General features: G+C 45.4%; 1 protein-coding gene across 2 annotated transcripts in view; it reads left to right on the top strand.

Annotated features, from left to right (window-relative positions):
• The window catches only part of MBOAT2 (membrane bound O-acyltransferase domain containing 2), a 117,541-nt gene that overhangs the window by 48,024 nt on the left and 56,447 nt on the right, over positions 1 to 13,070 (top strand). For both annotated transcript variants that reach the window (XM_045979622.1, XM_045979623.1), the window contains 2 exons: positions 3,693 to 3,838; positions 7,856 to 7,933. In XM_045979622.1, the coding sequence (XP_045835578.1) occupies positions 3,693 to 3,838; positions 7,856 to 7,933 (224 nt within the window). The remainder of the gene's footprint in view (positions 1 to 3,692; positions 3,839 to 7,855; positions 7,934 to 13,070) is intronic.

Raw genomic sequence — 13,070 nt, 5'->3', positions numbered from 1 at the left:
TATTCTAGTTTTAAGGTAGTTGTGTGGACTTACGCATCTAGGCATCCTATAGCTTCTTTTCTGGATATGAATGGTGCTACGTCTGCCTCCTAGAGTTCCCACCATTGTCCCGACTGTCCAATTCCTTATCCTCCCCAGCCTAGTCACAAGCTCAAATGCGGGCTATGCCTTGGGGCTGCTTCCCCAGGTCTGGGGCATGGATTGTACCTCCGTCAGCTTCCCCTGTGTCTGAGCCTTGGTGCTTAAATTGTCCTCTGGTTCTGTGTCCATGTCTCACTCTTTTGGTTCTTTTAGAGCAGGAACACGTTTTGTGCATCTTTGTATCTCCTGTATAGTTGTCCTGGCCGAACAGTGGATAATTTATTAATTATTCTTAAGCTCTTTTATTTTAGACAGGTCACCTAAGCATTAAGACATAGTTTCCTTATTTATAAAAGGTGACTTTCTGCTCTGAATATTCCCCTTTTTTACCATGTTATCATTTATTAAAAACCAGTTGGCTTTCACATTCACTCGTCCCCTGGTCTAGTGACCAGACCTGACAGTTCTCCGGCCTGTGAGTTGGTTCTCTCCTCTCTGTGTCCCTGCAACTGCGGGCCCCTTTCTCAGGGAGGCTGGTATAGCAGCCGCCTGTCCTTGTTCTGTTCCTGCCTTTGCAGAAGGAGAGGATGGACCACATCACTTTTTCATTTAAAAAATCTCCAGTGGGTTTTCAGTTCTTACGGGCTCAGCTGTAAACCCCCCAGCGTGACACGCAGAGCCCTCACTTTCCAGCCCTCCATCCTGACCCCCCTCCCAGGATTCCATGTTGTGCTCATTTGCATGTTCATTTCTCAGTGGTTCCTTCATATTGTTTTTTTAACTAACATATAATGTATTATTTGCCCCAGGGGTACAGGTCTGTGAATCACCAGGTTTACACACTTTGCAGCACTCACCATAGCACATACCTCCCCCATGTCCATAACCCCACCACCCTATCCCGCCCCCCCCCCCCCCCCCGGCAACCCTCAGTTTGTTTTGTGAGATTAAGAGTCTCTTATGGTTTGTCTCCCTCCCGATCCCATCTTGTTTCATTTTTTCCTTCCCTAATCCCCATGACCCCTCCCACCCCTGCCTCTCAAATTCCTCATATCAGTGAGATCATATGATAATTATCTTTCTCTGATTGACTTATTTCACTTAGTATAATACCCTTTAGTTCTATCCACGTCTTTGCGAAGGGCAAGATTTCATTTCTTTTGATGACTGCATAATATTCCATTGTATATATATACCACATCTTTATCCATTCATCTGTTGATGGCCATCTTGCTTCTTTCCATAGTTTGGCTATTGTGGACATTGCTGCTATAAATATTCAGGTGCCTGTGCCCTTTCAGATCGTTATATTTGTATTTTTAGGGTAAATACCCAGTAGTGCGATTGCTGGATTGTAGGGTAGCTCTATTTTCAACATTTTGAGGAACCTCCATGCTGTTTTCCAGAGTGGTTGCACCAGCTTGCATTCCCACCAACAATGTAGGAGGGTTCCCCTTTCTCCGCATCCTCGCCAACATCTGTCGTTTCCTGACTTGTTAATTTAAGCCGTTCTGACTGGTGTGAGGTGGTATCTCATTATGGATTTGATTTGTATTTCCCTGATGCTGGTGGTGTTGAGCACTTTTTCATGCATTTATTCGCCATCTGGATGTCTTCTTTGCAGAAATGCCTGTTCCTTCATGTTATTTTTGTGTGTGTTGGGTTTTTGTCATTTGTTTAAAATGCCCCTTTACCTAACTTTCCAACACTACTGGTTTTTACACCTCGAGGATCATCAGAACCTGTGGGCTGTTTTCTGTTTTTGTTTTTTATATCAACTTTTAGGTTTACCCTGAAGATTTTTGATTCAGTGTCTGGAGTTAAGACCTGATCTCGTTTTCTTTATCTGTAAGATGATGGTGTTGAAATGGATATTTACAAAGATACAACATTTTGTATGTCAGTGGCCCAAGAACGCTTCTGTGATAATTGCCACACCTTATTCAATGTATTAGACACTAAAGAAAAGACAAAGGGAGGAGAGAGAGAAGGAGGGAGGCAGGGAGAAACTCCTTAGATGGTTGTGGATGTCAGCTATGATTGGGAAATCCTGTCACCAGCCTTGTGACATTCATCCCTCTATGTTCTCTCCTTTGATGAGGTGTTCTTAAAAACACTTTCTCATATAACCTTTCAAAAGATGTTTAGTACCTGAGTAGAGGTTCCTTGTGTACCTGTTTGCTCTTCTCATTAGATTCTAAAGTTGCCCAAGGCCAGGTGTGGGACTTGTGCATTTTGGGTTCCTAATGCTTTGCCCGTAGTCGATGCTCTCTATACATTTTTGGTGAACTCAAGGATATTTGAAAGGAAGGTTTCACACTGTAAGAAGCTTTGCAGATGTGAGCAGTATTTATATCAAAAATATCCATTTTTCCAATGTATTTGCTTTTTGCTTAAGAAATATTATTAGAACCCTTTAGGAGGGAAGAAGTCCTTAGACCTGTTGGAATGATGGTTTGCTTGTATTGAGTCTGACTGTTTCGAAGAACAATGGTCTCTTAGACCAAGTACAACAATGTTCAACTGTTTTTCTCCTGGTAATGCAGAGAGAAGCACACAGTTGTGCTGTTTCTAGGCAGAGATGTCTCTGGAGACATCGTCTACATGAAGACGGTCTGATTGGTTCACACTGAAGCACCTGAAACAGGGGTTTAGTTGTTTCATGGTTTTTGGCAAGTTCCTCATGTCCAGTGGATTTTTTTCCACGTCTTTAGATTTTAAGACCCATTTTCGTTAATAGTCTGTGAGAATCTATTTCATAAGAAAGAAATGGGGATTTTTCTTGCATCTTTAAATACCGAAAAGAGTCTTCGTCTTAGCCTTTTACGCGCTGCCTTGCGAGGGCAGAATGTTCGGGCGAGAGGAGCGGCAGTGCTGACGTCAGCCTGCCCCTGGTCCCCAGGTCAGCGCAGTGTCTCTGTGAGTTGCGGAGAGAGTGGGGAGCTGGCATGGGTGGACTTGAGGGTCAGTGTGTTTCCTCACTGCTTGCTGAAGGCGCTGTCCGTTGTTGTCACTCATCCTGCCCCCTCCTGAACCAGTCCCCGAGTGGAGTGCCCCCGGCGCTGAGACAGCTGGTCCCTGCTGTTCCTAAGCAGTGGTTCGAGACCTGCTGTGTGTTTTGATGCCCTCCGCGGAGTGGCCGTGAACTCCGCATGGAGGAGGACGCCTTTCCCCAGAGCCTCGGGGGTCCTGACCAGATCCCACCCAGGAGTGCTTGGAGAAACTCAGAACCGTTCTTTTCTAGTAGAGGAAGGCCTGTGTCATTAAGACACGGTCTTTGCTTTCGCTTAAACCGCAGGGTGCCCTGTGCGGTTTCTAGGTCTGCATCCCCGTGACCTTAAGGTTCCTCCAGGTGCCCCTCCAGGCCTTTCCACGCTGGGCGCCCCCTGACCCCGCAGCACAGGCGGCGTGCGCCCGGCCGTCTCGCAGAACGGGGAGCTGCCATCCCTGCCCGGGCCCCAGTTTTCGCCTTTGTTTCTGTTTCTCTGGTAAACTTGGAAGATCTTGATTTTATATAGCTTCGGGGTTTTTCTCCGGAGAATTTAAATGGGATATCAAATGACAGAGTCAAGTCTGTGTGGCTAATATGGAATTTTAATTTTTCTTTCCAGGTCAACTTTGTAGTGTGCCAACTCTTTGCCTTGCTAGCGGCTGTTTGGTTTCGAACTTACCTACGTTCCAGCAAAACTAGCTCTTTTATAAGACATGTCGTTGCTACCCTTTTGGGCCTTTATCTTGCACTTTTTTGCTTTGGATGGTAAGTAATTGTTTTGATTATATTGAAATGAAGCCTTTGGACATCTTTGTGGTTGAGTGTGTATAAAGATACATGATGTGGGTTTTGTTCTTATCTTTATATGTAAAGTTTTATATTTTTATTTTTAATAGAAAAAAAAGTGTGGAGATTGGGCTCTGTCTCTTCAGTTTGGGCTCAGAGGGCACTTTGCTATTTGTAATGTATGAAATAGTGCAGATGAAGGGAAAAGGTATAAAGACGTTTCCTTCTGTCCTGACCGGTTCTCTTCACCAACTTTGACATCTTTTATGCCAAGACAGGTGGCTTTTAAGAGTCTGGTACAGCTCAGTGATAGAACTATTACCATTTTTTAGATTCTGCCATTAGTAAAAAGAGGTTTTTTGTTTGTGTTTGGTGGGGGAAAAATTCCTTATGATGGAAAGCTTTTCTTTATGACCCTCTAGATGTGTGTGTCACCTTCGGTCAGCTCCCTTCCGAACCGCAGGGCTTCCCGACGAGCCTTCGGTACAGAAACCCCCTCCTTCCTGTGTGTTACGGGTGGCTGGTTGGGTGACAGAAGCAGTTCAGAAGAACACACAATCTTGGCGAAGCCACAGAGACTCTCAGGGAAGGGCCTCTTTGTGATCGCTTCCGAATTGTCCTTTGTGAGTGGGAGCTTCTGCGCTTGCTCACTGGCTGTCCCGTGAGCCCGCTCACAGATAAGGCCTTGCGGGTTTGCTCTTCCCAAGACTCTTGTTTGAGATGAAAACTCCCCAAGCGGGGAGAACACACTGGCCGGACCTGTGCTTCCGTTCTTCCTGTCGTGGGGGATAGGGTCTGCGGGACCTTGGTCACGCCTCTGCGTTTGTGCGAGGACATTTTTTTGAGTCTTCTGAGGGCCTGACTATGGCTGGTATTTCTTAATCTAATTTTTGGCTCTGGCAATTGCAAATGTTTCCTAGAACCTAATGAAAAAAATCAATCAAGGATCATGTATTCAGCCTCTGCCCTATTGGCGGGCGGCCAGTCCTCTGATAGACGCGGCCAGCGGGCAGTACTGTCCTGAGGCTTGGAGCCGATCTCTCAGTTCCCACATGTGGGCTTTTCCATTTCCCTGTAGTGACAGCAGATTTGTGGCATCAAAGTTTTCTAGTTTTCTCAGATGATTCTATTTACGTTTCTCATAAATCATGCCGGGGTGTGTGTGTGTGTGTACACATATATATGCTTTTTTTTTATTATGAAACTTCTCAAAATTCAAACTTTTCAAATATACCCATTACCCAGCTTCAGCAGTTTTGAAAATTCCACCTTTCTTATTTATTCCCCAACTTATTTTTCTGAATTAATTAGAATCATTTCCCAGTCTACATATCTCAACCCTAAATGCTCCAGTATTTGGGAGATACGTTTTATTTTTTACCTGTTTATTTATTTATTTAAAAGTTTTGTTTTCTTTAAATTCATTTGAGAGAGCGTGAGAGCACGCAAGCGGGGGGAGGAGCACAGGGAGGGGGGAAAAGCAGGTTCTCCGCTGAGCAGGGAGCCCAACAATGTAGGACTTGATCCCAAGACCCCGGGATCATGACCTGAGCTGAAGGCCGACGCTTAGCCGACTGAGCCACCCAGGTGCCCTTTTTTTTTGTTTTTTTTAATATCTTTTTTAAAAATTTATTTATTTGAGAGAGCGAGAATGTACGCACTCATGTGACCAGGGGAAGGAGCAGAGGAAGAGGGAGAGAGAGAGAGAATCCTCAGGCAGACAGCCTGCTGAGCGGGGAGCCTGAGATGGGACTTGACCCCAGGACCCTAAGTTCCTAGGCCTGAGCCAACATCAAAGAGTTGGATATTTACCGAACTGGACCACTCAGGTTGCCAGGGGTTGGGGAAGGCTTGTAGTTCAGAGTGGCCAAGTCCAGGGACACCATTCATGTTGTGGTCAGTGTAAACAGAGCAGAAAATGGAAATGTAAGTAGTGCCTTTTGGGGTTGGGCAAAAAGGAGCACTGCGAAGGTGAGCATTCTCTCTTTCCTTAGGGCTCTGTACTGAGGAGGTGTTTTCTTGCCAAGAAACCTTCTCGGATGCCTGACACACAGTGCCACGAGGAAGCTGACCTTACATAATCCTTAGTATTTCAAATCATACGTGAGAACGAGGATTTTTAAAAATAGAGTTCTCTGTTTTTTTTTTTTTCCTTGAAGAAGAAACGTTTTATATTCTTTCTTTGGGAAGAGAAATTTTTTTGTTTTTTTTTTAACCATCATTCACAAGTTTGTTTTAACTGAGAATTTGTTTATACTTTGAGCTGTTGATTTAACTACCCCCGATCACCAAGAAGGCTAGTGGAGTGGAGCTTGTACTCCAGAGTCAGAACTGTCCTCTGCTCTGGGTGCCGTGGGCAGCCAGCTCTCTTACGCTACTCGCGACATGGCGCTCCAAGCCTTTTGGCTTCACCTTCCACGTCTGCAGAAGGGGCTCAGGGATCATGGCAAGAGCTGAAAGGTGTCACCCTGCAGAGAGGAGCTTAGTGCTGGAGGCAGCTCACTCTGAGCCTGGACAGTCACGACCGCAGTCGTGCTTATCCGCTGTCGTTCCTGGAGTCCGGTGGGCACGCCGGATTGGAGACTTTCTGTTTGTCCAGTCTGTCTTCTAGTGTTTGTTGCGTAGGATTTATGTTGTCATTGTGTGTCTTCGCCTCCCCGCCGCAAGCTCTGCAGACAGAGACCACGGAAAAAAGTCCTCAAAAAAACTATTTTGAAGACCAATATCTTTAATGAGTTCTACTCTCAATTTAAAAAGCCCTTAAAAGTATGCAGTGGTCTTCTTCATTTCCCCGTTAGATCTGCTAGTGAGTCGTCAGTGCTGGCAAGAGGTAGGACGGGAGAGTTCCTCAGACAAGCGTGTGTTTTAATCCTGGTTCTTCAGCTTCCTTCTGTTTCCATTTATACTCGTATGTGTTTTTCTGCTTTCCGATGACTTCCTAGTGACAGTAGTATTCCAGCCAACGTTGTTTTCATGTGCGATATGTGTGTGTTAGACACAGACTGACTGACATCCTCTGTTCATTGGGTTCAGTAAGTTTCTTCTGTGGGCCTGCCTTGGAGCCTCCTTCTTACTGATAATATTTCTATGGAAAAATTTATTCAAAAGATTAAGGAACTTTCCCACATTAAAGATGCCTGTTATTCTAGAATGATTAGCTTAAAAAGTAATTTTAATCACAGGTTAAGATCTTTGTTTATATTTTAAATTGTGTACAGTGGTTTGAAATTTTTTTCATAAATTATTCACACCATCAGAGGGGAAAGGGAATTGTGAGTTCACGTCTGTGTGCCCATGCTTGCATGGTCTCAGGGATAGAGCTTAAAACCAGAAACCCTAATCATGTTTGCCTGAATTTTATGAAATGAAGGGATAAATTAGTTCTCTCATTTAAGGGTGGATTTGCACATTGGGATGTTAGAAAATTCGGTGTGCCCGCAGCCAGAATGTTTTATAGATGCGTGAGCGCAAGCGAAGAATTAGAAGATCATTTGACTTGAGCCATTGTACTTTCCGAATAAATCGATGTGGGTGTACCTGGCTTTCAGTCAGTGCTATTGTTTGGTACTTTTTGTTGCTTTGTGAGAAACAGTTTTAGGTATTTGGGAAAATAAGTAACTAGGGTTCTTCTCTCAGGAGTTTTCTGAAATCCAGATTTATTACTCCTTTTCCTCATAGTGTCCCAAGTTATGAAAAAAGCTGTAATCCCTGAGCCGCATAACCCCACAGCACTTTCGTGTAGCCAGGAGACGGGGAATGCCAGGGTACTGAGTGTGCCTTTATGGGGCTTCCTTTCGTTTTTCCGGCTCTTCTGGGGCTTGTGGTAGGGGACTCCCTCTGAGGCGCTCACAGAATTCTAGGCTGTGGAAATTAGATTCCTTACTTTTTATCTGGGCATGTTCTGTGTGATACGTAAGCACTTTGTAGCCTCAATGGTCTCATCGTGATGTCTGTGAATGGGTGCCTCTCTTCTAACAGCGCTCTTGCTTTTTATAGGTATGCCTTACATTTTCTTGTACAGAGTGGAATTTCCTACTGTATCATGATCATAATAGGAGTGGAGAACATGCACAAGTAAGTGTTCCTCTTTATTCCCATATCAATGTGTACTTCCCTGTAATAGAATTAGATCAAAATATAATTCTGTCACATTAAACATTACTCCAAGTTGTGATAACGTTCTCAAGAAGAGCTGTCATACGTTACGGAAAGCCGGCTTTCTCAGCCTCGGCACTGCTGACGTCATGGGCTGGATCATTGTTTGACGTGGGGGCTGTCCTGGGCACCGGAGGGTGGAGAGTGGCATTCCTGGCCCCGCCCACTGGGTGTCCGTGGTGCCTCGGCGCCCACTCCCTCCGAGCTGGGATAACCATGAACGTTTCCAGATGTTTCCCAAGGTCCCTTGGGAGGCAAAACAGCAGCCACGTTGTGTCTCTTGTGTTTTCTGAATATAGCACGGTTCTTACGAGTTCTCATGAAGCATCTGTTGAATGAATGAATGAGCGAATGGATGAATGATACTATGACTCGTGCCCGACAGCAGCCCCTTTCCCGGCCATCTCCTGAAGCTTTTGCTTCGGGGCCCTGGTCTTCGTCATCTCCTTTACAGCCCTTAACTCCGTCTCAGGGCTGCCGTAACAGTAGCCCTGTGTGCTCTTCCACCTGTGGCAGAATCCCAGACCGAGTTCTTGAACCTGAACCTGAACATCTGTGCTGGGCTTTACCTGGATCTCGGTCCCCAGGGACAGGGGAATGGGCTGGAGGAGGGGCGAGGGAAGCAGAGAGGATGGGAATGGGAGGACGGGTGTAGACGTAGGAGAGGAAGGGGGAGTAGCAGGTGTTTTGGGCTCCCTCCTGGGATCGGAAAGGCATTTTCCCTGCAGAAGGCAGCACAGCGTGGCTGATCTCCGATGTACGGCACAGAGTGCGGACGGGCGTGGGAACCTAAGCGCCCTTCATGTCAGCTTTTTGTTTTCTGACTTCTACGGGAAAACTCGTTTTGAGTTCTAAAAATTCTCAGACTTCTAGAACACAGCACAAAGGAACTTCCATTATTTAAATACAAAGAGCAGAGATGTGGGAAGGTTGAAATGGAAAGTAGAAAATCCCCTTAGCCTAAAGAAGTTAAGCTGAAATATTTTCATTATAAGTTGGCAAATAATTTTCAACAAAACAGATGACCTCAGTAAAAAAAATGTAGAAGTTTTAGGTGTATACAGTAAAATCGTGCCTACCTAATGGGCGTGCGGGCTGTAGGAAAGTAGTTTTAAACTTACCGTTCCATCGCCTTGCCTCCCCACCAATCTGAACGAACATTCTTGTGGGCCACAGTGTTGCCAGAAACGGAAAGATAAAGGAGATGTGGTCCTCGCCTCTGAAGTGCGTGGCCGTGTTGGCGATATTAAGACAGTCAGTCGTGTAGCAGTTGTTACCTGACGCTGGGGTTCAGCGATGGGGACGAGGACATGCTCTGTCTGACTGTCGAACCCCCAGCCACAGTGCTGAGTGTTAGCAAAGAGGGATGTAGTCAGGGCTGGGGGAGCGTAAGGGAGGGAGCGACCAGCTGGGAAAGGAGTGAGGTGCTGGCTCTGTGTGTTCGGCCGTTTGCTCTACGGCCAGTAGAATAAAAGAGTTGGGCACGGAGTGCTGATATTTGGTGTTAAGTAGAAATTATGCTGATGTGTGTTTTTAGGAATTGAGAAATACGGACACATCCTTTGCCCAGATGCTTCCTGTACTGATGGTGACCCTGCGCAACAGGCTGGGTCATGGGGGAAGATGGGGTACAGACTCTGCCTTCCGCCTGGTGGCCTTAGGGCTTGACTGGATGAGTAGAGGTTTGCGGTCCTGGATGCTTGGGGTTTGAATCCAGACTCTGCAGCATTTTCCTTAGCTTTGGGACCTCGGCCACGTCACTTGGCCTTTTGGGCCTAAACTGGATTAAACCAGTGACTCTGCCAAGGAGACTGTGTCCACCTGCTTCATGCTGGGGGCGCCTGGGTAAACTTTTGCTGGTGCACAGGGTTTGGCTAGAAGAAGAGGCGTTCAGACGCTACAGAGGTCTTGCTTAGTGACGCGTGTTTTGCTGTTTTTCCTGCCGATGTCATGTCAGAGCTGGGCCACCTCCCTGGCCGCCGTGCACTGTAATTCATCGTTTCTTCTTCCCAGGACATGCACCCCTTGGCAGGGATCTTTTACTTACTTTTTAATCCCATGGTTGAGCATATAGATGATAGAAGCTCTCGGCAGGTGAGGTTACCTTTTCTGTTCTGAATGAGTATTTTGTGCCTTTTGTCTTTGAGTTTTTGTTTTTTGTTTTTTTTTAATGTTTTTAGTTTGGTGTTTCCAAACAGCCGTTCATTCCTGCGATCGGCCTTGAGTGGCATGCTTGATGGGCTGACCTGCAGCTCTGTGGGTGTTTCTGGCTCGTTACGTCCTTGTTCTTCCCCACTGAGCCGCAGCCCTGCGGATTGGAGTGGGGCTGGGGCAAGAAGAGGCAGATGTGGCTGACCTGGCCTTGCTCTCCATCCAGGAGGACCCCGAGGAGCAGGCAGCACAGGGTCACGCCCACCTGTTACCCGCCAGCTCTAACGAGACTCCTCCAGTATGGATTCCTAGACAAGGATGACATTAGAAACTGCCCGAACTCTACTAGGAAGGAATGATGAGCTCAGAAATGCCATCTGGCAGGCAGAAGCCTCAAGTCACTCGAAAATTTGTCCGCATGAAGTTAATTAGCAGCGGGTAGTGGCTCAGCGGGAACTCTATGGGGAAAATCTTAACTTCACTGAGAACAATACCATGCTCCCAGGAGAGGGAGTAAAATGTGGCAGGAAGGAAGCTGGACTCTTAGATTTTTTTTATGCTCTCTGCGGACCACGTTTGAAAGCCTCGTGGTGCTTGGGGATAAAGATGTGTGGGCCCTTTTGGTATGGTGCTGCCAGAAGTTGAAATTCAGCGGGAAAACCGTAATTCTAAAATCGATTTTTTATGTGATCTGATTCTTATAATAGTTAATGCTTCCATAATTATTGTGTATCAGTCACTGTGCAAAGCCCGTATAATAGCCTTTGGAGACAGTGTAGACTGGACCTCCGTGTGTCTGTCTCTACCCAGGGCCAACCTTTGGCTTTTTACCCCTGCAGTAGGTTATGTCTGAGCATTAAGCATGATGATTATGAGAATGAGTCACTGAAAAAGAAACTCCCTACATTGATTGAGAAAATGTGATGTGAGCCAACAGGGTCCCCAACAAAGGCAGGGGTGTTTATGTGTTCATCCTTCTTCCTTTGAACAGAGATGCGGTTCTCTTTATCTGAAGAGACGCAGTAGCCTGTTGGCACACTGTGCTCGGGTTGGGGTCGAAGGTTTTTGAATATTCTCAGTTCTCACAGGGAGGAAAGCCTGTTACTTGGTGATAGGTAATAGGATGTCTTGGTTCTGCTGGATTTCTGAAAAGTCTTGAGGACGTAGCATCATTCCATCAAATCCTGCACTCAGGAGAGGGGGCGACTCAGTTCCTTTATACCATTCGGTCAATTATAGAATCTCTTTTGGAGGTATTCAAATTCTACACTTTATTTCTAATTGTGTGCTGGATCTCTCTGTTATGGAGGAGGGTTCAGTCATCCTTGAGCAAGTGAGGGAAGCTTTTTTGTTCCCCCTTCGTAGGATGAAGCCAGGGTTTTTATATGTGGGGTGGGGGGTTATATTAATGTAGGGATGTTACCAAGACTGACACACCTCCCTTGGTAAATAAAGGCGTTACTTTGGGTGACACTGTTCATCTGAATATATTAAAGAGAAATTTGCACAGGTGACTTGTGTAACGAGGTTCTGCCTTGTCAGGTCTGCCTAAAAATGTCTGATTAATAGCTAATACTCCAAATTAATCACTTAAAAGACAAAAGAGAGTTTTGGAGCTATTATCCAATTGAATGATAAATCCTTGTTTTGAAGATAACAGTTCATATATTATCAAAAATAACCAGATAGTTACGATAATTGAAAATAAGAGTACCTTTCACTGGGAAAGTCGGGTTCATTTTCTGGTTTCAGGTACTTCTGGAAACTAATTCTACTTTTACATTAAGCCCGTCATCCTTGCCAGAATGTTGAAAGGAAAATTAAAAACTCACATAACCATCTGCTGGGATTACGAGCAGAAGCGCTCATAATATGTCACAACACATACCACTGACAGAAAGTTTGCGGTCCTGGTCGAAGTTTTGTGAGAAGAAAAGCTTCGTGACTGTTTTCCTCATCTTCTTAACCTTTGTGTAAGAAGAGAGGAAATGGTTTTGGGAAATCAGGGCTTGCTGACGGATGGAGGTAACTGGTGTGTCCTTACAGTAACCCTGCTCACGTGTGTGAGTGGTGTCTTCGCAGCGTTGGAAGCACTGTGGTTTCAGAGAGAGCCGTTGGACTCTGCCTTCGCCATTTGAGTGACGGAGGGGCTTCTAGGTGCCAGTCCCTTTGTGGAGTGCTTTTTACAAATATCCCAGTGAACTGTCCCAACGGCCTGTTTGGGAGGTGTTCCTGACGTCCCAGAGGTTAGGTCACTTGAACACAGACCCAGAACCAGTAATCATCAGGCCTGGGAGTCTGTGAAATCCATGCATGTTGTTAGATTATTTACCGACAGTCCTTACAGATTCGTTGTCGTCCTCGTCTTTCTTTCTTTCTTTCTTTCTTTCTAGTTGGAGAAACAAAAGATTCTCAACTGTTTACTGGACAGCATACAAAGGCTTGGGTCTTTTAAAAATGCTTTAACCTTTAAATGTATATCTGAAGAAGAGCGATTTTAACCTCTGAAGCCTCTCCCATTCTTTAAACTTGTTCAGACTTTTGTAAGTGCTGAACTTCAGGTCGATATTTACTAAAACAAAAAACCATAAATTCCAAAATGCTGCTTTAATGTCAATTGACGAAAAATAGAATTTTAAAATACCTTTAGATAAATTAATTTGTTAGAGGAAAAAGTACTGCCCTCCTCCTACTTGTTGCCAGCTTACTGAGTAATTCATAGTGGGAGCAGTTCTGGAAAGACAGACAGAAGGTAGTGCAGGACCTACCTGAAGATCCAGAATGCAGCCCGGCATTGTGGTGAGAGGGGATGACGGGGCGAGCCCGGGCATCTGTGTTTCACAGCAAAAACTGGCTTTTGCTTAAACTTAATGAAGACAGAAAAGAGATGGGGTTACACATCTTT

Source organism: Meles meles, chromosome 15, assembly GCF_922984935.1.
Source record: "Meles meles chromosome 15, mMelMel3.1 paternal haplotype, whole genome shotgun sequence".
Lineage (NCBI taxonomy): Eukaryota > Metazoa > Chordata > Mammalia > Carnivora > Mustelidae > Meles > Meles meles.
Note: the sequence above shows the minus strand (reverse complement) of the source record. Positions and strands in the feature narration are given on the sequence as shown.